Genomic DNA, 26,570 nt, shown 5'->3' with positions numbered 1-26,570 from the left:
GGGATATCTCTTATTTAAAAGACCAAGGCACAGTCATGGAACAACCCAACCCCTCCCTCAGAAGGATGGCTGCTGGCTCCCTGTGGAAGAACCGTCTCGCCCTGCCTCCCTTTTCCTTTTTGCTTCCTCCTCCTCATCATCAACTCCCCCGCCTCCTCCTCCTCTCTCATCTTCACTCTCTAACCATTTCGTCCACCTGTCTCATCTCGTTTGTTTTGCTGTCCTCGTCTCACTAAATGCTGACTGTTTGTCATGATTTCTAATCCAGCAAACTGGTTCCAACAGAAAAAGGAAGAGAGACACACACAGAGACAGAAACAGACAGAGCGCTATCTTAGCGCTGCTGTGAGTGACAGAAGCAAACAGCCTCCATCCATCTCAATGTAGGCTACTTTTCATATTGTGGATGCCCATAGCCGCAGGAAGGGAGGCATAGTAGTGCGGGGCTTTGATTCCATTTATTTTGCCCTTGAGTGGATTATTGTTTCACATGGGACATTAAACACGGGTGGCGAGGTGTTATTTAACTCTCTCATACCTCCCCCGGGGGGGAGGGGGATCCTGCATGTGAACTAATCTCTGCCATTTGATCCCCCGGTGAAGTCACATCGTGGCCCAGTTCCGAAAGCAGCCCCTCCACTCACTGCACTCCCACCGCACATCTCAGGCTCTGCATTACGGAGGGATATCATATTCTATTTAATTTGCTCATCCAAGCACTCCCTGGCATCTCTTACACCATGCCAGCAGGAGTGGATACTCCTGCTTTAATATCCAGCACACACGCACACGGCAGCGGTTGTAGGCTCACGAACAGCGAGAGGCCTCCGGTACGACATGCTTTAACCAGTGTCCTCTTACATTCTGTCATATGTCAGTGTATGAACTGTGCTGTCACTTTCTTTCTCTCTGTTTTATGTCTGATGGCTCATATGTACCCCTCCATGTATGCATGTCCACCTCTAAAACTATGCATACATGAAAATGCACATGTGATATATAAGCATGCCTGTTGAAACAAAGCAATAACTTTTGTTTGCCTAATCTTTGTTCAGAGAGGACATTTTGTTTCAGATGCAGCAATATAGTTGCAAATCTGCTAGCTAACCCATAGACAAGTAGAAACCATCCAAAGTTCTGTTTCTGTCCCTTTTTCACTTTACGTTGTAATGATTCTCTTATTTTCTCCCCACTCTCGTACTGGCCCAGGTGTGTTATGGGTGTCGTGTGTAGCATCTGTGTCCCTCTATCCTCTTTTATTTATTTTTTTTGTATCTGTTTCCCTTGCCTTCTTCCTCTCAGAGCATCCCTAATTTGCCTCTTCTTCTGCCGTGATTGGTTAATCAGGTCGTCAGGGGAGACGCGGAGCGGGGAGGTGCTGGAGCTGAACATGAGCAACATCAGCGCAGACGTGCTGGAGCTGCTGCTCGAGTTTGTGTACACGGGGTCGCTGGTCATCGACTCAGCCAACGCCAAGACGCTGCTTGAGGCCGCCAACAAGTTCCAGTTCAACACCTTCTGTAAAGTCTGTGTCTCCTTCTTAGGTAGGAACGGCTCCGAAAACGGGGGTGGGGATCAGCTACTCTTTTCATTAAAGGGACAATCACTCTAGAATCAAAAGTACGTATTTTTCCTCTGACTTGTAGTACTGTTTATCCATCTAGATAGCTTTAGTGTGAGTTGCTGAGTTCTGGAGACACCTGCAAAGTCTCTTTCCAGAAATCATAACTCAATTATTCAAGGTAATCCACAGACCTTATCGTGAGCAGTTTCATGAAGGAACAACTTTCTTTCTATGGTGGAAAACACCAGAACTATAACTAAAATAGTTCAGGTTCTGTGGAAAAATATGTATTTTTGCTTTTGGAGTGAACTGTTGCTTTAACTTAATAAAAAAAATACAAGTTTTATTTATTCAAGTTAATTAAACTCCAATATTTACTTTCAGACCTTGAGTTCATCTAACTTGAAGTCATTTGACTTGAAATGATCATTTGAATAAATGTATTGTACAGAATTTACTTAACTCATTATATTAAGTTTCTTAAGAAATATGATCAACTTGTATCCGCACTTTCCAGCATGCATTGTTTGAGAGATAAAACCTTCCTGAGACCCTTCTTTTTATACTTTGAAGAAATTAAAATTATTTGACTAGATCTCAAAGTCTGTTGACTTGAAATGATCAATCAATTTTTGAATCAACTTATTAAATTAACTCTCCTGAGACCCTACTTTTTAATAGTTTGAAGGGAACATGCATGATGCAAATTCTTGTGTCTCTAATATACTTCAAGATAAGTCATGGCTCCTTGCTTTAACAGTAAATAGTAAAACACTGTTAACATTTTGTCATGTTTTCAAGTACCTGAAGTACAGTTGATTATTTGACTGTAAAAGTTTATTTGTTTTGAATCATTGCCTCCAAAATACCTCCACTTGTCCTTTCAAATTCATTCCACTTAATACTTTAAGGCAGCCCTGACACAAACTTTTTAAGTTAAAACAAATTATTTTTGTTTTTAATTTTTACAGTGTATGTGTATGCGTGCAAGTGTTATATGCTTATATTTGCAAGTGTGCATACTTATTACATCGGATATTCCTGTGTGACCTTTTCTGGTACACGCAGCGTCTACATCCTTGTGTATTTTCGCACGTTGTCATGCTTCATCACTATGCACAGCCTTACAGGATGTCTTGTGCAGATCCTAAATTTCCGACTCTGGCACATCATGCTTCTTTTTTGTCATGTTTCCAAAGCTAGCAGCCGGGTGACAATTCTGCTCGCTGACGCTCTCAGCTGGGCACTGTGCCTCTGATCTCGTCCCAGTGGGCAGGACCAAGCACGGGGGCAGATTTATAAAAAGGTCAGGGAACAATTGTCACTTAAATGTCAAATCCTCTGGCCTGAACCATGATGGAATCGAAAAATAGCAAAACAGATTGATACTCAGACAAGGTATGGAAAAGTGGAGCAAAAGGAGGGGAGGGGCTGCTCGGGGAGCCCAAGGGGTCACATGAAAAGCAAATAGCATGTTCCAGATTTTAGTGGGTAACCAACCAAAAAAGGCAACCAAAAAGCTGCAAATGTCAGGTTTTGCATTCCATTTAATAAATTGTTTTGGGTATCTGTAACACAAGGGAAGTGCATGTTAGCAAAAAGGTCAGCAGCAGGAAAGGAGTGAAAGGAAAGTAAAAGAGAACCAGCAGCCCACGTTATTGATTTGTTTTTCTCGATTTGGGCAAAAAAGAACGGGGAAAACAGGGAAGCCATTTGTAGACTTCATTGCCAGCGAGACGTCAATCCATTCTTCCTCGACAAGATTCATGACATTTCAGCACATTTAAAGGGGAGAAATACAGGCGCAAGCGCGTGTCCTTGAGCAAAGAGAAATTGATACTGTGTCAGATATTATTGAAGTTTGTAACAAATACACTGAGGAGAAATGGCAAACATCTCCTCGACCTACTTATACCACTTTGACTTTTATTCACAGAACTTAAGATTTGAACAAATACAAACTAAGTCACTTCTTCTGCGCCTGCTGCCACTGTGAAAAATCATGACTCTTTCATTATCATCAGATATAAAGGAGAAACATATAACATATTTACTGTACTAAATCATAAAATGACCATGATATGTCATCAGAGATTAAGGAAACATGTTAATTTGAAATACTGGCTTCTCTGACAACACCACCACAGTCAGCATGTTCTCCTTTGAAATTTCCAGTCCGGTCCATAACATCTGTTTTTGTTTGCCTGTTTCACGTTTATTAGGCTGGCTTTACACTGTGAAACTTTCCTGTAACTTGAGTTGGTTGAAACTTAGGTGAAACTCAGCAGCAACTGAGTTGCATGATGTAAAGCCCTCTGCAACACACTTGAAACTTGACTGATACTCAGCTCCAGAAGTCTCAAAATTCTCAACTTTGTGAAAAAAGCTGATAATGGGTCAGATGATGACATCAGACATTTCACATCCCAAACACCCCAACTGATTTCAGCTGACAACGGCTTATTATCAACAAAATGAACAAAATAATACAACAGGACATGGTTATTTTTCTTGAATCAAAGGGAGAATACAATCAACGGAGGCTCATTAGATCAAGCTTCTTGACTAGTGTCAAGTTATCAATTGGTCTCTCTTTTGAGTTGCCAGAACGTTGTGGTTTTTCCCTCAGAATATCAATAAGCATTAACGCACCAGTAGCTCTCCTCTTTGGGACAGCCATTATGAAACAAAGTAACCAGCCACTGCCAGAGGACAAAGCGATACAACACATCCAAAATGAAGCAAGAAAATTGTATGAAATAAGATACAAAGATGCAAATGTAGTTACACTGACACTTCCTACTTGATATCATGTAGGGAGCAAACAATTATTATTTTTAAAAAAAGCCATTCAAATCATATTGCATAGATTATTGATGATTGACATTGATTATTTAAGCCAGCTTTAGACTTTAGAGAGCAAATTAATGCCCAGTTTTCACCGAATTAGTTATGGGGCAGCTCGCTTCAACCATAGATGGTATATTAAACAGGGCTCCAACTTGCTATTTGGACTGCAGTACTCATTTCTGAACACTAGGGTCGTACACATTGCTCCTTTACAGTGAATTAGCAACATGTTCCAACTTTCAACAGTCATTAAGATTTTGGCCACAACAGGAGGGATTTTCAAATGCGTTGTCTCTAATTTTGCAGACCCCTTTCTGTTGCACACTTTCATGCAACAGATTAAATGAAACCTGGCTGTCTAGCATTGAAGAAACTGATGAAAGGAGTATGCAACAAAATGTTCTGAGTATGCAAACATACACAACAAAACAACTCTTCATCTGCTCAAATGGTACAACAGAGGGACGCATTCAACAGCCTTTTGTTTAGCTCCGAACCCCCACTTTGATGCAGTGTGTGGCCCACTTTTATTTGCTTTTTGCTTTGGCTTTTGTTTAGTTGTGTTTTAGCAGATGTTACGTGACCTTTATTGGCTGATATTTGTTTAGGAAAGACTCTCAGTCTTCTGTCTTTGGTGATAAAAGGCCTGGCGTTGCCTCCCTTTGATAGCCATTGTTTAATCAGGCCTCTTTCAGTGGCCGCTGACCCAGTTGATCCATGCCCGCGTTTGTGTGCACCACACAACCAACACATTTCCCCCCTTTTGTCGTGATAAATGGCGCTGCGTGTTAGAAAACTAGAATTACAGACACACCACCTTAAATGCTGAACCCTTACAAGAGATCACAGACGGTAGCATAAGCCTTCTCCCCGCTGGCCTGGCTATCAGGCTAGTTTCATATATTCTCAGCTCCGTGTGTGTGTGTGTGTGTGTGTAGTAGACTCTGAGATCTGACAGGACTTCTTTAAAGTGGCCCAGCTAATCCCAAATCCCGCTCCCTGCCATCCACCACCTCCTGCCTGGGCTGTGAGCGATCGATTCCCCTCGTTGTTTGTCCTCGGAGCTGTTTTGAGTTATTATACTTGTTCTCCCTTAGTCTCAGGCAGATACAGGCTATGGGTCTGTGCTACCTGCAGCTGCTTTCTCTGTCTCTGTAGCTTTCTATGTCTGTGATCTTTTTATGGATGTCTCAATGATGTTTTTTTTCACTGCCTTAATCAATCTGTCTTTGTTTTTTTGTTCTTGTTTTGGTTTCTCTGTCCTCTCCGTCTGCCTTTTCTATCTGTCTCCACATCTCTCTCTGACTTTCTTTATCGACTCCAGAGAAACAGTTGACTGCCGCTAACTGTCTGGGAGTGCTGGCTATGGCTGAAGCCATGAGTTGCACGGAGCTCCATAACATGGCCAAAGCTTTTGCACTGCAGAATTTCCCAGAGGTGGGTAGAGATTTATCCTTCCCAGCAGTCCATTCATTGATTCCTGTGGACCAACTTTGTACGTGCGAATAAAAGCAAATAAAACTACTAGCAAACAGTAATAAAATCTAATTAAAATCATGACCATAATAAAGTTAATACCCATAGTGATGATTAGTAAATGAATGGTATTTTTGAAACTCCACAATTGCACTCCTCCACATTGCAAAGGGAAAAATTCCACTTTCTACTTTTGCTGTAGGTTTAAGATTAAAGGAACAGACAGGATAATTTGAAATGGGGTTGTATGTGGTACTTATCGCTACTCAGTGTGTTGCCTACAGTAGATAGCAGTCGGTACACCCTGGAGTACCAGCACAGAAGCTAATCAATGCACTGTTGTGGACAGAGTCAGCATCAAAATGTATTTAAGACACTTAAAGCCGACCTAAAAACAATGAGTATCAGTTTAAGTGTACACAATATTTGGAGGCATTTCACTGTTTTGCTTTGCCATCAGACAGCCTTTTCTGATGGGAAACCATCATTATATAAGTCGTTATCTCCAAACCAACCAAATTCAATCTGTAATTTTACCTCACAGAACATGGGAGATGCTGGTCTACGACTGCCTCGATCTGTTAGTTTGTTTGTGCTGTTGTGTGACTTTGTTGAATTCGAACTAGCCTTTTCAAACATCAAAGTCACACAATAACGAAACCAAATGAAACAATTGAGGCAGCGGAAGAGCAGAAACTTCTGAGTTCTGGAAGGTAAAATTGCAGATTGCAGAGAGCGGTTTTCCAGTTTTCCATTTGTCCATCTGTCCGACAGCAAGGTGAAGATGTGAAAATATTTTAATATAGTGTACGCTTAAATGATATTGATATTGATATATCGTGTTTTTTAAAAATAAACATGTTAAATATATTTTTTACTGCTGATCCTTTCCACTGCACTATGTTGCTTACCTTCCTACTGCTTATCAATATTTTGGACTCAAAACATACATAGAGCTACAAGTGTTGCAATTTATTTTTCAAAATAGCACATATCATATGGACTTGTTGATCTAGTACCAACATCAAAACACTTCAGGTTTTTTCACTTTCAGGCTTTTTTCTGTAAAAATGCAGTGTACTGTACATGTAGGAGCACGATGTACTGTACTCTGTGCTTGTTAAGCTGTTGGATAATTTAATGCAAAAATAAGATTGGTGTGTGTGTGTGTGTGGATGTGTGTGTTTGAAACTTGCTCAAAAAACATGAGATAAGATTCATAGAGATCTCAGTCATCTTGTAGCATAGATAGAAAACACTTTCGCTGCATTCATGGGTTTGGAAATAGAACTGTATGTATCTGACCTCAACATTGTCACCAGTGTCACAGGAGATTTTTCCCATTAACCATCAAAAAAGAAACTGGTAGATAAGCTTTTTAAGTTAACCTTCAACTATGGCACTGGATACAACGATTTATCACCAATCATTGACAAAGCGTTAGAGGAATAGTACTGTATTCTGGGTAATACGGTATTTGCTTGTTGAGAGTTATTGGAGATGAAGAGGTCAATACCACACCGTGAGTCCAACATGCAGCACTCGGCTCTGTTTGACCTGAACTGAACAGAACCTTAATCAGTTATACTTACAGTTTACCCTGCTATTTCATGTCAAAATGGCTGCTGTGAAAAAAGGTCTATTAACAAGCTATGTGTCATCATGACTGAGGTTGCCAGCAGAAATTACTCCCTATTTACTACATAGTGCACTATATCTGCTGGCCTTCGGTTTATTGAAGTACTGGATGTAGTGGAATTAAAAAAAATGTTCATGGCACACACAACAGCTGTAGTTAACAGCATGTGTGTAACTCCTCATAAAACCACTTTCTTTTTTTTTTTTTTTACAGCTCTGTGAACACGTTAAAGAAATGAGACACGTGTTGATTGGTGACCTGTAGAGGTGTTGGGAGGTGGATTTTATTTAACTTTGGACAGAGTAAGGAACTCATTGGGAGAATCAAATTAGATACATTCTGTCAGCTTGGTGATCTTTTCACTTTGAACACACAACTAGTGGACCCTTCTCAAGAATACCAGGAATACATTATATAACTATATAACTCATTATATGACTTAGTGGATAAAATCTACTGTATGTGCTGGTCTCTACACTCAAACCAAAACATCAATATCATTCTTGGGTTATTGGGACTCTGTGTTAAAAAAGAAAACCAATTTTGATGATGGTTAAACAGCGTTGGGGTACCTGAAACACCAACATATAGCCTATTATCAGCCGTTCCCAAACTTAATAATGCCATGGCCCCAATTGAAGATATTAACAAGATTCCAGTATTAATGTGTCGGGTCATCAAACACAGCGTAACACTAGTTAAACAAGGTCAGATAAATGAATAATAATGTCATTTCCTAGTACCATACCTTTCTTTTTCATTTATCTGTTTTTAATGACCTCGCAAGGCTGACCTGTAGTGCTCTCGTGGTCCACCAGGGGACCCCGGGCCACACTTTGGGAATCACTGGCCTATATGAATGAACCCAGCGACCACTTTATGTGTTGCACCATCTAGTGGCACCATTAATGTGGTAGCACGTAGTGTCCGTCACTCTCATTGTCTGCTGGTTGTGTCTAGAAGGGAACCCAACATTTGCGAGACTCTCTCAAGATTTTTCATGGTGTCTGTAAAAATGTTCACTCTGACCTTGCATGTCTAACTTAAAGCCTGTGAACAGCCACAGTTGTTTTGTTTTAAATTAATCTGGTTGATTAGACCTGTTCTCGGGACTTTGTGGGTGTGTACAGACTTAAAATGACTGACATCTTCCTGAGTCTCCTGTTAGCTTTGTTGTGCCTGTTTGGGTGGGACAAATTATACCCTTGTCATTCTTACTGGTTGGTTGAGATTTTTAAGATAATAAATTCCCAGCCCAAGTTATGGCCATGTGACCACGTGTCTCTTTTACAGGTCCCCCATTAACATTATAACCATCTTCAAGATTTGGCTTTCTTCTCAACATAGAAATACAGATAGAAGAAAGCTGACCGAGGCTCTGCTGGGTTCCAAGCTTGCTCAACTATTGGTACACAGAACAATAAGGGGAGAGATTTAGGAAGGGTCAATTGTAAAATAATCTCTTTATATTTAGTTTACAAGGCCTCTAGAATAAATAATAGTAAATATGGTAATGTTTGTACAGTATTTATGTGTAATATAAGGGGTTTGACTAGTTTACTTCACAACTCTACAGGTGGCAGGACAAGAAGAGATTTTGAACGTGTCTAAGGAGGATCTTGTGGCCTATCTGTCCAACGACAGTCTCAACACCAAGGCTGAGGAGCTGGTCTACGAGACGGTCATCAAATGGATCAAACAGGACTCAAACTCCAGAGTGCAGGTAATAAAAACAGAGAGCTGATGGGTGTGTATCCGGCTGCTCTAGACGCTGCTTTACCAAAATGGGCACACATGTATGTGTATCATGAGACAAGAAAGGGGGATAAAACCTTTGTTACCACTGACAGTGCAGATACTGTATGTCTGCAGAGCCATATTAGTGCAGTTCTTCTATCGACTCTCTCTGTCTGCTCCGAGAGGTACACAGCATAAAAAAAAAAACCAGACAAGTGACTCTACGTTCTCTCCTGGTGGTGTTCATCAACTTTGTGCTTCAGATGCAGCCTAACACAGCAGTTGTTCGTAATCCCAGGGGTGCTTTGCCCTCAGAATGTGCTCTCTATTCTTAGTTACACTTCATTTGTTCATGAGACACCATACTGCACGGAAAAACCAACAAAAACACAGACAGCTGCGGTCCTTTTTCTGTGCGCGTAACACCTGTTTGATTTATTCCTCGAGGCTGTTAATCATAATCAAAGGTTTTTCCCCCTAGATGGGTATTGACAGTCAGGTACAGTGGGTCAAATTTTAACAGACGTGGAATCGATTACTCTCAAGGTCACAGCCTCAGCTCACATTCATGAAAAGGTAAATGGACTGCGCTGTAGACGGATATCCATCCGGCGGGTAAAAACCTCGGGTCATGAGATTTTTATGGATTCAGTCACGAAACCATGAATTTAAAGCTGATGATTTTAAAAGTATTTTATCGCTGTTTAAAAATGGAGGTGAGATTATTATCAGATAAATTACACCAGTCCATCAGTGAAAGAGTCATTCACTCAAAGTAATGTCTTCTCATCAAGCAGTGAGAGGGGAGGAACTGCCTTATATCAGCTGGATCAGATTTGGTGCAGACCTCAGTAATCAATGTTACTTTATTGGCGCTCACTTTTATGAGGTGCGTACGTCAATATTTGAATTTTTCACCTTCTGGATTAAACATTTAGCATTTATCCTTTGATATGTGACACTGAGATTATGGTGAAATCCATCAGGCCTACTGAGTGTTTTGTAGTGGAGGATTTTAGAGTATTGAGTGCAGCACAAAGCACAGGGACACACCACTGAAGGCAGATGGTGATGCTCATTATTGTTCACCTAGGTGTTAAAATTGTAATAAAAAAAGAAATTAAGTTTCAGTACCATTTTACAGTAAGGCTACCCTTATAAATTATTTCTGAATGGTTATTACATGGCTTTGTTAAATACTCAATTCTGATTGGTCAATTACAGCATTCTAAGGTCTGTTATTACTGAATAGCAGACTGTTGCTATGCAGAACAGACTGTTGCTATGGATGCAGTTCTGATCATAGACTCTGGAGGAACAATAAAAACATTTAAAAATCCATAAAATCATTTTAAAATTAATATTTTATGTCAAATTGTTCTTTTGTTTTTTTGGAAAGTAACCATGTAATAGGCGGGATAATGTAAGCAGTGAGCAGGTCGTTATTCTGAAATAAACCCTGACAGGGTGATGCAGGACCTGACATGTCCTGAAGGGGTTTATTTCACAATAATGACCTGCTCACTGGACATTTGGTGAGTTCAAATGGGGTCATGTGTACCATGTTCGCTTGTCCACATGAACTGGAAGTTTTCTGTTAGCTGAGAATTCACAACATTTACGACTTCCATGTTCTAATTAAGATGTCCATTTGAACACAGCATTTTTCCCCGACACAAAATATTCATTTAAAAATGGAACTGTACCCAATGGTCTGTTCTTCATAGCAGACCACAGAATGTGGTAATTGACCAGAATCAAATATTTAACAAAGCCATGTAATAATGATTTATAAAGTGTTTAAAACTTAATCAATAACCGTAATTATAAATCATTTATAAGGGTAGTCTTTTAGTAAAGTGGTACCAAAGTTTTTATGACTGTCGAACACCCCTACTGATAAATCCACTTAAATTTGAATTCGTGAGGAGCCACACTGAGGCTGGTGCACAGTTTTTAAAGAACATGCGATCTCTGTCATCTGCATCGAAAAGCCTCCAGCCAGCTCAGTCCGGCCGACTCCTGCAATCTCACACTCTAATGGAGAGGTGCAGAGGTGAGTTACTCAGATGAAGTAGGAGGAAAAAAAAAGAGAAATGGAACATTTTCGCGGTTGTCTGAACAACCCACCCTGCCGGTTCCTGAGACGAGACACCCGGGTCACCCCGTCTCCAAAGAGAGAGGCAGAAAGGCAGGGAGAGAGCTGGAGCGAGAGAAAGAAAGAAACAGAGCAAGACTGAAAAACAGAAACGGGCCGAGCAGTGATTGAGAAAAGAGAGGGGGACTGGAAAAAGGGTCCCTGTGTTTTAATCTGATATCCAACAGTTTGTGCCCCTGCGCACGGCCATGACATCCAGGCAGCAGAAATGTGATTGAGCTCTCGGTCAAGCTCAAATCTCCTGTCCATGTGTGACGGGGAAAAAACAACCAGCCTGCGGAGAGGACGGAGCAGGACAGGAGCAGAGCAGAGAGAGACAATAGGCTGCTAGCATCATGCAACAGGGAGAAGGTTATGCGACCCTGAGGGCTGAGTTTACACGCATGGTCCAGCACCAGCTCATCATTCCCCCACCCTCCGTCCCTTCTGCCTGTTTGGAGGCAGAGAGCAGTGGAAATCACTCCCCCAGAACCTGTGACACTTTTTAATGACATGTCAGGGCAGCATGTCACAGTAACGCTGCTGAAAAACTCAGGCGAAGGGGAGGAAGAGCTTTAAGCCTTGAGCTAAGTTTGTGTGCATTCGCGTTCGTCTTAGCACGCGTTTGTGTGTCTTTGTACACTTGTGTGTCTGTGCATGTGCTGTGGGTTGTAAGCTGCGGGCTATAGAGTGGAAAAGTGGCATATTGAAGGCGCTGGGTAAATAATATGCAATTTTCTCTCTCCACTATGCTGTCACTAACATCCGATGGCACCAGGAAACGGGGCCCGGACATCGCTTAGAGACAGAGGGAGAGCATTTGAGCGTTAATAATGGTTTGCTATGAGACACAAAGCCAGTGAATGAAAGAAGAGAGCTGTTTCGGTTTTCTTTGATTGAGTATCATTGAAGGTGTGCCGCCCTGCAAGCGTCTATATACAGTAGCTATGTCTGCTTGTATATTTTAGTGGGAAAAGCGACTTACAGAGGCTCCAAAAGAAAAGGAAACACCTTTGCAACTTCCTTGCATCTGGAAGAATTTATTGTTGAGTTTTTAATAGACAAAAAAATGAATCTACAACTATTTGACATGTTTGAAAATACATAATGTGCTAACTAATTTGCTTTTTTGCTGAGAGTTAGAGCTGCAACACTTAGGCGGGGTTGCACCAACAAGGGTTTTTTTTTAAACCCGATCACTTCATTGTTTAACTTTAAATTATGTTGCATCAAATTTTTAAACTAGCTTTTAATTAACCAAACTGCAGTTTACATCGTGATCCAGTAATATCTTTAAACTTGAGGATTAAATTCTATTTAATGTTGGTTTATATCACTAAATTTAATTTTAGATTTTAATTTTGCAACAGAGCTCTGTCTAATGTTGGTGAAACAGTGTAAATCAATTAGTTAACTATGAGAGTAATTGCAAGCTATTTTGCTAATCAATTAATCTGTTTCAGTATTTCTTTTTTAATGTCAAAATTCTTTGATTCAAACTGTAAAATGTGAATATTTTCTGGATCCTTTTGTCCTCTATGGCAATAAACTATCTTTGAGTTGTGGACAAAAAAGACTTTTGGAAACAATGATGGATGTTTTTCACAAAGTTCTGACATTTTATGGACCAAACAACTAATCAATTAGTCGAGAAATAATGAAGAGCGTAATCATCAATGAAAATTATAATTTGTTTCAGCCCCAGTGAGATTAGAGGATTGAAACCACTGTCATGTCGTGTCTGTCAGGTGAAGGTGTTTCAGCCTTTTTCCAGTCCTCATTCTAAACTAACCACCTCACAGATGTTGTTTCATATTTAACAGACAGATATGAGACTGGTATTGATCTTTACATCTAATTCTCAGCAAGAAAACGAACAAGCGCGTTTCCCAAAATGTCAAACAAGTCATATATTGAGCAATACAATCCAATTCCATTCTTTTGTACTTGAGTAAAACCAGCTTTTCTTTGTTTTGTTTAATTATAAATTGAATATGTTGAGTTTTTGACCTGTTCATTAGGCTACAAAAAGCAGTTTTAAGATGTTACTTTGTATTCTGGAGGGGCATTTTTCACTATTTTCTGTCATTTTTTGACTGACCAATTAATTGGAAATCTAATTAATAGATTAAGTCATCATGAAAATAGTTATTATTGCTTTAGAATCGATTATGCACACCATAATGCACTCATACATCCAAACATGATGGAGACTCATCCTTCAACGTTTGTAAAAAAAACCAAAAAAAAACGGTGCACCTGAGCACTGAATTCACCTCCACAGTCAGCCTGTAAGACACTGCTTCTGTTAGTTACATAAACAACTGGCTGTAAAAAACGGTGTCCTGCGTCATGTTGTCTCTGTGAAGGTGCTGACAGCGAGAGACCTGTCCTTCCTTTCACCCGGCAGTCTTTTGTGGGACGACCACAGACACATGGCTCCAATTATAACAGACCGGCCTCTGCCAAATCCCTGAATAGGACCTCCATTACGCCTCACTTCAACATATTTTATAAAGGATCCTATCTTGCCAGGTGACTCAACCTGACAAAAGAGGCTGATTAATTGGCTCTTTGGAAAGTGGCCAACTAATGTAACAGCTAAAAAGGACAGTTAATGGTGTATTTTCATGATAAAAAAGGCCAGCCTTGCCATTAGCAAGGACCTGCTGTCCACTCATCAGAAATAACAATGGCCTGCCCTGACATTTGCAGTTCTCATGCCAAATTAATATAGTTAAAGGTATTACTTCACAAGCTTATAAGTTACTAGTTATTATTTGGGGAGGATTTTATACAATTGACTTTGATAATGTTGTGAGGTGATTTTTTTTGCCTCTAGCACTCATTAAGAAGAAAAAAAAAATCATTTTCCCAGAACAAATGATGCTATCATTATATAGTCAGAGGATAAAATTATCAAAGGACAGAAATGCTTTGAGGCTGTGTTGGGATATAAACTGAGATTTCCTCACTGTTTTACAATTCATTTACCTTCAAAACTATAAATGACCCTTTCACTTTTAATTTAGTGATTCTCCTTTTAAGCTCTCAGTTCAAAACAGGAACTTTTCTTCATTGTGCACCCCTTAAAGGGATAGTTGGGAATATTTGATGTGGAGTTATATGAGGTACTTATCAATAGTGTATTGCCTACAATAGATGCAGGTTGGCATGCCCCCAGTTTGCAGAAGCAGAGGGGAATAATTCACAGCTTATAAAAAGTTCCCCTAAAAAATCAGTATCAGTTTAACTGTAGGCTGTATTTAGAATATTTTCTCTGCTTTACTTTGCTATCTGACAGCTTTTTCTGATGGGAAACTGCCATATACAAGTCAAATATCACTTTCTCCATAACAACCAAACTCCACAGGCGAAATCAGTGATTTTACCTCCCAGAACACAGAGTTTCTGTTGTACTGCTGCCTTGATCTGTCAGTTTTTTTTTTTGTTTTTTTTTTTAATCTTATTGCTGGACTTTGGTGAACTAACATTTAAAATACCAAAGTCACACAATAACACAAACAATGGAGGCTATGGTGAACCAGCAACTCTAGTGTTCTGAGAAGTAAAACGACTGATTTTGCATATGAAGTTTGGTTTGTTTGGAGGGAGCGATATAGGGCTTATGTAATGGCAGTTTCCCATCAAAAAAGGCTGTCTGACAGCAAGGTAAAGCATTGAAAATATTCTAGACGTAGCATATGCTTAAACTGATATTGATGTTTTTAAGGTGGACCTTTTTTTAGTAGCTAAAATACCTATTGTTGCTGACCCTGTCCACAGTAGAAAAATTGCTTAGCATACATGCTGTTATCACCATCTACTGTACATAATACACTGACTATTGATAAGTATGTCATTCATCCTAACTTCAAATAATCCAAACTATCCCTTTAAGAAGGGATGTGTTATTTGAGGTGAGGAGCCATAATGAACATATAGGCCAAGTATGTCTTTAGGAGACATCGCTGGGGAATGGAGATTAATGCCGCGGGCAATCTTTGCTTTTTCTTCTGCCTCTCTGCTTCCCTCCAGCTCACATGAGTTGGAGGGGGGGAAAAAAAGAGTACATACACACATGGGGATTTACACGTAATGCACAGGATGTCGCTGTTCATGTCCCAGTCCTGTGCTCGAACGTTCACACAAGAGTGGAAATCACTTGTATATCAGGCCTTGTTACGAGTCGCGTATTAGAGAGTGGACGGTATCTGATGCAAGCCACTGAACTCCGGACCTCCATTCTCATCGGTGTCCTTTGTAGTCCCAGAGCGCGTTCAGTCCTGATGTGTGCAGCCAGCTGAACCATAGTCACTCAACCACGGCAGCTGCATATCCAGAGCAAGTTAAAGGCGCCTCGTTTCCACTGGGTTTTCTAAACACATGCATGAGCAATACAGCTCAGAGAGAACAAACAAATTACACCATCTATTCAAAGATTCAAGATTCGTGAGGAATTATAAAAATGTAACAGAAGTGCAGGACAGAGGGTAGACTGGGGAGACTTTTCTTTATTTATTTTTTAAATTTTTCTTAACTCACAGACTACTTGAAATACATTAGTCAACTTTGGATACAAGAAAGATACACATGCAGTAATTAATAATACAGTTGATAAAGGACAAGACTAAAATAACAATCAGTAACAATCATTGGAGGCAATTGTAACCCGAAAAATAAGTCATAATAACTCACCGTATTTCAAATAAAAGCACCTCTCAAAGTTATCACATTAGTGCTGTAGTCTAAGAATGTAACTTACAATGTTTTAAAAAAAACACTTAAATTGAGTTCAGAGAAATTGTACATTCAAATTTAATAAAATATTTAACTTTATAAATCAATTCAGTTTAAATATTTTTTTTTTTCACAGAAAAGTGTCTCAACATAGATAAACAAGGTGCTTACATTTGGCCATGGGGCTGAGGGGCATTAACACAGTGTTACAGTTGCCCCCAGTCTTGCATCCCTGACAAAATCTTATATGCTAGCTAGCAGCACCTATTTTAGCAGAGTTTGTTGCTGTTAATTTTTAACCTATAACCAAGAGATTAAATTGACTTAAGTTTAAATTCGCAATCATCTAAACTTTATACAGCAGATGAAAAACATTGCACATCCAAAATTTAACTCTGATACCTCAAAAAATCAATTTTGTTGAAAGAGTAGTAGTAGCAGAGTGTCATCAATCTAGTTTGTTTCTGATTGGAATTTGTGTTACACTTGCCCCCGCTCTCCCCTTCAGAAGTTGCTAGATACTGCTCGATCTCAACGATAATTCAGTGGGTTGAGAAACAAGCTAGAATGTATGTTAATATCCAGCGAATATTTCAAAACGAATATGTTTTGAAATAAATGAGTGGAAGAAAGCTTCTTTTTTTTCTTGTTTTGAATGAAGTCATGCTGAAGTAGGCCTCAGAGGAGAACACATTGCACCTGTCAGAAGTTGCTCAGGGCAGCAGTCAGCGTCTGTCGTCCGCTACGTCTCTCGCCATCCCCCCATCCGTCCTCGCAGCTGACATGCACACATAGTCATGCAGTTGCGGGAAAACACACAAACACACTCAGCAAAGCGTCTCTTGAACCCAAATGAAGTGCCATTTGCAAGAGCATATTTTACTCATCCATTATGTGTTACCAGGAGAGAAAGCACACGCGTGTGTTTTCACACATAAACCTGCACACTCTCAAAAGGACACTGAGCTCTGGTCATTTTGGCTGAGTGGGTTTGTTAACGCTGTGAGGCTAAACATAGGCATGCACCCTATTGAACACACACTTGTGAGTCAGTGAGTGTGTGTGTGTGTTCTTTTGTTGTTGTTGTTTTCATACAGAGCTGTGTTTTAAGCATCGGGTTGTCCATTTTTCACACTAAAGCAGACGCATACTTCTATCTGCTCAGTGCAAACAAATAGATATGACCGTTTACGTGTCATTTATTTGATGCCTTCATGGCACTGAATCATTTCACACACACACACACACACACACACACACACACACTAAGAGGCGTTAGTCCTGGCTGACAGTAGTGGAATGGGAAATGCTCAGTGGACATTTGTCATCTGTGTTAGCGGATGCCGGCTTCCCGGGTGCTTCTCTGCTGCCTCTGACAGATCTGAGAGGCTCCCTGTTAGACACATTATCCCTGCCTTTCACCAGGCTCTGCCCATTCACATCCTCTGTCCACCTGCCTGTGTACGTGTTAGTGCATGTGTGTGGGTGTATGTGCGAAAAAGAAAAACGTTAGGCTTTTTCTCTTTTTAAGAGCTGTGCTGTACAACTGGACTGCAGTGGAAGTGCATCCTCTGGTACTGAGAAGGTTGACCTGGGGCCATGTTACAGAAACTGTCTAAGCTCCCAAGCTGACTCCTAGCTTAACTCTTTGGTAACCATGGTAACTAGGGTTAGGACTTGATTCAGGAAAAAAAAACTTACAGATAAACAGTTCCCAAATTTATGATCTTAGCCTAACTTAAGATTGGGAAAGTTCATTACACAAGCATCCTAACAGCCTAAAACCTTGAATAAATTCTACTTTAGGATAACCATTAAGATGTCCTAATTTTCACTTTCCCACCCTAACACTAGCTAATGGTAGTGTAAGTGACGTGGGTGTGTGAGCAGTAAAGTTAGTTAGTAAAGTCCACGCACAGGTCAGTCCACACCTTACACCTGCCTGAATCCCTACTCTCTTACTCTGTCCCTCCCTGCTGTCTACCTCTTCACCCCAAAACTACAACAGCACTACAAAAACACTGCAACAGCGCCAGCTAGCGGTGTAACGCTATGCCAGGGCATCAGTTTATGATGACTGCACACAGTAGGTGTAAATCAGAATATGAACATTACTGTAAACACTAAATAGGTGTAAACAATATAATAAGTCAGTGAGAATATACTTAACTTATGTAACTTTTGTAATTTCACTCTTACAGTAGTTTCAACTAAAAGTAGCAAACAGTAAGGTTAGCTAACAGTCGATAAAAGTATTAACTAATAGTAAATAATTGTAGTGTTGACTAACAGTAGCTAATAGTACTGTTATCCAATTTGTTTAATCCCTGCTCTATTATTGTTTTTACACAGTGGATGCTGAATATGGCATACTGTGTCTGCTGTCTCAGCCCATTCTCTCCCAAGTTAGCATTGTTGTAAGTCTCCCAAAAAGAATATCTTTGGATTTCTCTGCTGATGTTATTAAAATCAATACCCCATCTATCCTGAAGCCGAGTGCCCATTGTTGCTTTTTCTCCATTTATGAAAGTTTCAATGTATATTTCAATATGTTTCAACAATAAAAAAGCAATGCTGGCTTGAGTTTCCTAAACTTAATCAGGATTTGCTTCTGTAATACCAAATAGGGAAAAATCCTATCTTAGGCACTTCCTGTCTTAACTTCAGATGAAGACAGAAAGTTTCTGTAACGTGGGTTGGATCAGTACGTGCAAGATGGAGACCATTAAAGAGGTGAAGTCATAAAGTGTTATCTGGTATCAGAATATAAGTGTATAAGCATATGGACTCCTCATAAATGATCCTTGTCCAATGGAAAGGGAAGAGGGGAAAAAAGTGTGTGGGTGGACAAGCTAAAAGTAGCGTCTCCATATGTCCTCAGACTCCTGTGGATACTTTCCATATGTTCTACGTGTTGCAAAAAAGCACTAAACTACACAGTAAGAACGTAACAAAATATCATACAGTATTTTCTTTAAACGCACAGAAGGTTTTGTATCTTTCATTTGGCACATAAGCTATTATGATTTGCATTCATTAGATGTCATCTCTGTTTAAAAGCATGCAAGGATTGCTCGTATGAGTAGGCGTGAAGATGAAAATGACAGGTCACATCATTCGTCTGGAGGGACAGCGCTAGCATTCATTCTGCCTGCCTTTGCATGAGAGAGTGATTGCTCAAGAGGCTGTTGGAGATGGAGAGAAATGGAGTCGGATACACGCCGCCTGCTCTCAGGTGCTGAGAGCAAGCACGTCAGTCATTGGTGTGAGTGTCGTGAGAAGTCTCATTTACCTGTTCGGGGACGCACACAAATATACAAAGGTCTAACCTTTTTAGTGTCAGTCCCAGTTCATATGGCATGCATCCAGTCCATCCAGTCTGATCTCACCATGTTTGCGGAGAGGATGGTAAAAGCCTGCATGCCTTAGCTTTCATCAATATTTACCAGAGTTAAGGCAAGGAAGGTTTCAGTCTGTTTAAATATCAAATCCTCTGTTTACCTGTTGGGTTAGCTTGTGAAATACTGAAAAATCAGCCCCAAAATGAATTCCAGGCATTTAAAAATCTCGAGTTATTGCAAGAACACATTAATTAAATTTCTCACACTGAAGAATTAAGCCTCAGTTCACCAGGGAGGCATGTTGGAAATATTAGTCTACACACTAAAAATCACCGAGCTGAAAATTCACCCAGCTTCGGGTTGATAAAGCACCAAAGCAGTACTTGGTTAACTTGGCCCAGCATGGGGTGTCATGACCCAATGTTGGTGTTATTTTTTAATTACTGTTGGGTTACTCAAACAAAACAGCCCTTCTGGGTGAAAATAATTTTGTCAGTTTGGAGTTTGACAGAAAAAAGCAAGGTTCAGACAGGTGGAGAAGATGGGTGAATGAAAGGGTTAAACTATACAGAGCTGATCGTTGATTTTTATCTTAATATTCAAAGGCATGATATCCAACTATTTACTTGAAAAACAATATATAGACTTGTGAAAATAATCTCCTTCAGTCACCACATATGACCCACAAGAAGTTGCTATATCTGCAGAGACCCTGTTCTTTGCTTGTTTTTCTTTATTTTTCTGATTATTTTCCTGTGGAACATTTCGCCAAATAAATGTATTTAACGTCCTAGGATGTTCTGGTTCTCTGGTGGTTTACAAACAACTTGGACAAATCCTACTGATTCCTTTAAGCAAAGACGTTGGAAACACCTCTTTAAATGAAAGTTCAACCCAGAATCACGAAACCCTTATTTTCTTCATTCTTTTCTTCCTGTGTTGTGATGGGAAGAGTCAAGGCTACGTGGTAGCAGCTTTAGGCTGTACTGACAGTAGACACAACGGTGCTTTGAGCTAAATGCTAGCCTCAGTTTGCTAACATGCCAACAATGTCAGTACTAACATGCTAGCATGCTGTTTGTCAAACACAATGTTAACCATGTTCACCGTTTAAACTTAACCTGTAAGCATGCTACTAAAGGTCATTTGCACTAATGTCAAAGTACAGCGGATGGATGATGGGAGTGTTGCTAGTTTTGCAGGTCAGAAACCAAAGTATTGGCCAGATTCAGGTCAAGTCACGGGTCACCAAAATGTTTACTTTTCATTACAATAGGAACATGAATCTTTGTGCCATATGTTGTTGTAATCCATGAAGTAGTTGTTAAGACGATAAAAGTCAGGGGTTCACTGAAGTCAGTTGGATTCATCTTCTGGGGAACATGAATGTCTGTACAAAATTTTAAGGCAGTCTATCCAGTCACTGTTGAGATATTTCTGTCTAGACAAAAGTGTGCCGACAGACTGAACTTGCCATCACTCAAGCTTTTTTTCTAACTTGGCTAACAAGCTCACCTGATCTTTGCATTTTTACACCGTAATCTATGGACATGTCTAGCATGAAAGCACAAGTACACCTTTAAAAGCTCTGAAGAGCAAAAGTGGAATTATTCCTCCTCCAAACCAATTGAGTGTATTTACTAAGTGGCAAGAGTTTGAAAAGAAGACAGCATAATAATTAACAACATAATAAATGCATATAGTGAACTGCCCACTCCCACAGCATACATGAACTACATTTGAATTCTGTTTGCCTAAAAGCATGTGATTAGACAAGGTGCTACCACCACTGATCAGACTGGCATATACAGTAAGTTGTGTAATGTATATTAGACAGGCACAGTCTCTTTATTCAACGTCCATGAGTGAGTCAGTGACCACAAGTCTGCAGTGCAAAAATCTAAAAATTAGAGCCAGGCTGATATATTGGTCAGCCAGTGTTATCAGCCCGAGTGAGTCATTATTATGAAATGAACCCCAATAGGATGATGCAGGACTTAGATGTGAAGCAGATGAGTCTTGAATCACTTTAAAGGGGTTTATTTCACAATATTGACCCACTCACTATCTATTATCCCACTTATGACATGGCAATTCAATTCAAATTCAATTCAAAAATGATTTTGTTTCTCCTCCAGAGTTTATTATCAGAACTGCAACAGTCTGATGTTTAATGCAACAATCGGAAAAATAACAGGTCTCAGAATTTCTTAATTGAACAATCAGAATCGAGTATTTAGCAAAGCTGTGTAATAAACATAAATGGAGAATATTCAGCTGATATAGTATATATCTATCCGAATTATTTTACTCCTTAATATTGATATTGGCCCCAGAAATCCTGTATTGGCTGGGCCCTATTTACAAATGCATTGATTAATGCAATGATACATTTTCTGGAAGTGTGGCATATATTGGGATTTTAATTAAATGATAATTCTGGTGATATGCTGTATTTTTCTTATCAAAAAGTCTCTGGAAAAGATTATAACCAAATGGTACATTTACCAATTACCTGTTAACAAATATAGTCTAATCCCAACTATTACAATATTAAAGTGATGTAAGTTGATTACTTTTTGTTACTTTTTGATTACAATATGGTGATATTGTTTAGCCTAGTATAATGTTTAAAATTGGTTGTGGGGTTTCTTAATTGTTTGTTCAGCTACTCTTTCCTTTGTTATGCGTGAATGCATGTCCAGATTAATAGCAGTAATTATGCACATTTTAAATTAACTTTGTTAAGTGTGCTACTCACACTCACACTCCTCTGCTACACTCCTACAAAAATTAAGAAAATACATAACAGACAGAATTGTATGAAAAGTTACTAAACATATCAGGAAAACTCATTTCTAATGCAGTATTCATAGGAAACAGTACGCAAACTTCCAGCAGTCATTGTTTTTCCTATTTGAATAACATATTATCAGTTCTGGACTTTATTGTTGCATTTAAAATAATATGAAATATCTATTTGTCAAGGGTTGTCACTGATAGAAAATGAGTTCCTTATGAAAAGGAAGCCTCTTTTCTACTTCTTCATTTCCACACAGGGCTCCTGCAGATCCTCCTTCTCTTCCTCCAACTCTTTCACTTCCAACTCTTAATATTTGATCCTCTTCGGTCAGTTTTTCAATTTGTTCAATTTTGACTGGAAGCCAGTGAGCTGTTTTATCTCGACCAGCTCCTCTCTGGACTCCTCCAGCACAGCTTCGGATTTTGTCTCATGGGCTTTGTCACTCTGCAGAGATTCAGCTTCGTCGCTGCACAGCTGGTTTGTGACATATGTTAGCCTGTGAGAAGCACTGTCCATCCCTTCCGTGAGCCTGTGTTTTTCAGCTAGTTCTTTCTTTTCTTCTTCCAACTGTCTTACTCTTGTTTCCCAACTGTTCTTTTTCGGCCAGCTCCTCTCTAAATTTCTCCTGCAGAGCTTTGTATTTTTCTTGACAGTCTTGGTTCTCCAAGTTTAACTTTGTCAGGTGGTTTTGAGCTGCCCATTTTTTTTTCCCGTCCTTCTCCTCATTGAACTTGTCCTGCAGCATTTTGTATTTTTTGCTGCCAATTTTCGTTCTCTGAGTCTACTTCCATGAGATGGCCTTGAGACAACGTGAGCCTGCGTTTGAGATTGTCATTCTTCTTCATGAGATGTTGGACCTGACGATTGCTCCATGGCTGAGTGGTATTCACCTGCTGCATCTGGAATTGGAGAGGGTCATTGAGGTCAGAGATCTGTGACTCATACAATCTGATGGTCTGTTCTTTGTTTGCCATCTCCTCTCTGAAGTTCTCCTCCTGAGCTTTGTAGTTTGTCTGCTAATCTTCCATCGGATTGTTTTGGGCCACCTGTTCTTTCTGTTCTCCTTCTTCTCCAGAGCTTTATATTTTTCTTACCAAACTTGGATCTCTAAGACCTCTTCTGTCAGATGGTTTTGGACCACCTGTTCTTTCTTGGCCATCTTCTTGAAGTTCTCCTCCAGAGCTTTATATTTTTCCCACAAAAATCTTTGTTCTCCAAGAGTACTTCCCCCAGCTGGTTTTAGGACAACGTGAGCCTGCGTTTTGGATCGTTACCGTTCTTTATGAGACGCTGGTTGAGCCGATTGCTCTGGGGCTGGGTAATATCCACCTGCTCCCTTGGATGGAATCGGAGATGTCTCTAGAGGTCGGAGATCTGTGACTCGTACGATATGATGGTCTTGTAACTCTTTGTGCATTCAGCCTGTAATTTAGTGTTTTGCTTTGACATTCTGTTTACCTTCCCTCTCAGACGAAAGCTCTCCTTTTGAGTGTTTTCAAAGGCATCTTGCGGCCAGAGGAAGTCTGTAGAAGATCTTGGACAGTCCTGAGGGGCAGCATCAGCAAACCAAGCCCTTTTTATTAGGTTGTTTCTTGGGTTGTTCTCTTGGTCCATGGTACTTTGTGTGTAGAATGTAACTGTTTGTAGGTGACTTCAAATTTGGCTCAAATGTATCCCAATATCAGACTCTGACATCATGCTCAGGAGTCTCACAAACACAGGGAATCTGCTAAGTCCTTGTGTTTTCACTGCTTCCCAATTAATCAGCATCTTAAAAGACAATTTATAGTGAAAATCCAGAGGGACATTGTGCCATATTTCAAAGTAAGGCAACATATTGTCCCCGCATATGTTGTCTGATATGTGCCCATATGAATTTATTTTTAACAGAACATCATGCAGATTGTTTTTATTTGATAGTTTTATAGGCATCATTTTGTGTATATTTGATCCCTTTTTTAAGTCACATAGACATATTTTTCTCTCTTTGTATTTTTATTTATTTTTATTCATAGCTGTTTATAATTACTACAAATACCAGTGAAGGTTTATTGTTTCAGCGCCTTGATATAATTTTGAACAGTAAGTTTGTTAAACTGTAAAATATCTTGCCTCCATTTCATATCAAGTGTTAGCTATTTTGAGGGATCATTGCAAAAAATGTACATTTATGTATATATTAAATATTCTGTATTAGGGTTGTCACAAATCTTCAAATCCAGAATTTAATTATTAATTAATTAAATACAGTTATTAGTACAGAGTTGATGTGGAAAGATCCACAGATCATTGGTTTTATGCCCTGACAACTCTCATTTACTTTTTAAAATTCTTCTTTGAAAACAAAGTCTATATTGTATGAAGTGTTATATAATGGCAGGTAAACTATGTTGTGACATCTTTGAAGTGTTTTGTCTTTTCTCCTCCTGTGGATGCTGCATGTAGGCGGGGGCCGACATTAATGAAACTGAAAGCTCATTTCAATCTATTTAAATATGGAAATTGTGGCACCACTATTCTGGATTTTGTATTCTGTATTTGGAATAAAGGCCAATAAATTGATGTTGGAATTATTTTTACTCCCTAATATCCGTACCAGGCTCAAAAAAATCAGCGTTGAATGCAAGAAAATGAAAATTAGCTCACAAAATATTCAAAACAGAAAAAAGTCAAGTGAAGACATGACTCCATAGTAGAATCGAGGTGATAACAAACCAGTTTTTTGTATCTTCTGAAAAGACTACTCCAAAAGATAAACAAGACTGGCAGGCACAAAGCAGGACTTCTTTTTTTTTTGTGGGGTCTGACACTTTGGATTTGAATATTAGCAGCAAGTGTGCAACTCTCCCTCATTTCCATGCCGATATATGCATGTGTGGGAGGAAGAGCGAGGAGCGGGAATGAAGGTGCAGAGAGAGTGACAGAAAGTGAAAAAGAAGTGGGAGAGAGAGTGAGTTAGTTAGAATTATAGATGGAGAGTAATTCTTTATTCTTTGTTTTGGTTTTTGTTCAGAAATGGAGGGACATAGGCAGGGAGCTGAATCAAAGTAGAGAAAGGCATTCAGGCATTATCCCAGAACTCTCCAGCACACACGTCCATCCACGCAGACATACTCAGGGGTATAACACGCTCTGTTTACAGTACAATCGAATTCATGGTTGTTTATTTAATCAGAGGTCATCCTCAGTGACATTACATTGTCGTAATCTCTTCAACAAGATTTACCCTCAAATCAAGCTTCGCTCTGAATGCGCCTGCCAGATTAAGAGTGTATAAGTGTATCCATCTGCCTCTTTGTGCATGCACATGTGCAAATCTCTGTCTGTGTGCTGCGTGTGTGTATGTGGGTGTGTTTTTGGATGGATATTTATGTGGTAGCACTCCTTACCTTTTTGCAGAGAGCAGACGTCGTCTCTTTGAGGTAGTTTTACTGCCATTTTAAAGATGCTTGGCAAGTGAAAAGAGGCTACAACAGATGTGGGTTTGTGCAGAGCGAAGATTTGCAGATGGTACAGCAGGATGCTTGTTTTTCTTAACTTCATTCTCCACAGGTAAAGAAAACTTAACTTGGAGTGTATATATGTGGTTTACAGCGTGCCAAGACAGTACTGATAATAAGAACATATGCGCACGGAGCTCAAACTCTTGAACTCTCAACCTGTTGTGCTCCAAATTCATCTGCTCTGCAAATCCTGAGAGCAACGTGTTTCTGGGTGATTTCCTATTCCTATTCAAGGTCACTGATATCTATCCCAGCATGCACTGCACGAGAAAACACCTGCGCCAGGTCGTGACTGCATTGCATAGTTATACACACAGATGCATTCACAGTTACAGTCTCCAGCCCACCTGAGCTGCATGTTTTTGGACTGTAGAATATTTGGATGAAACCCAGACAACATGCACACTCCACACCAAATTTCAAGCCTGTCCACCTGCTGTTCCAAATGGGAGCAAGATTTCCACGTGCACCCCCAGACGTTTTAGCACATTTATTTCTGCTGTGCCGCTAAGGGCACCACCTGGCCGAAACTGGCCCATATACAGCTTTAATTTAGCTCCGAGGGTCAGAACGGTCAGCTGTGGACCTATTTCAGATGACCTGCAGATGCTCAGGTATGATCTCAGGAGCCAAATCCGACTTTAAATACAAGAAACTGGACTTCTTTCCTCCTCAGATTGTACTAAAAGGGACAGTTCACCACCAAATCAAAAATACATATTTTTGTAGTACTATTTTTTGATCTAGATAGTTTTGGTGTGAGTTACCGAGTTTCGGAGA

At 39.7% G+C, this 26,570-nt stretch overlaps 1 protein-coding gene across 4 annotated transcripts in view; it reads left to right on the top strand.

Moving 5' to 3' along the window:
• The window catches only part of klhl29 (kelch-like family member 29), a 321,705-nt gene that overhangs the window by 209,213 nt on the left and 85,922 nt on the right, over positions 1-26,570 (top strand). For all 4 annotated transcript variants that reach the window (XM_084736948.1, XM_084736949.1, XM_084736950.1 and 1 more), the window contains 3 exons: positions 1,348-1,544; positions 5,739-5,851; positions 9,106-9,252. In XM_084736948.1, the coding sequence (XP_084593074.1) occupies positions 1,348-1,544; positions 5,739-5,851; positions 9,106-9,252 (457 nt within the window). The remainder of the gene's footprint in view (positions 1-1,347; positions 1,545-5,738; positions 5,852-9,105; positions 9,253-26,570) is intronic.

Source organism: Lutjanus erythropterus, chromosome 15 (assembly GCF_056507025.1).
Source record: "Lutjanus erythropterus isolate fLutEry1 chromosome 15, fLutEry1.hap2, whole genome shotgun sequence".
Lineage (NCBI taxonomy): Eukaryota > Metazoa > Chordata > Actinopteri > Lutjaniformes > Lutjanidae > Lutjanus > Lutjanus erythropterus.
Note: the sequence above shows the minus strand (reverse complement) of the source record. Positions and strands in the feature narration are given on the sequence as shown.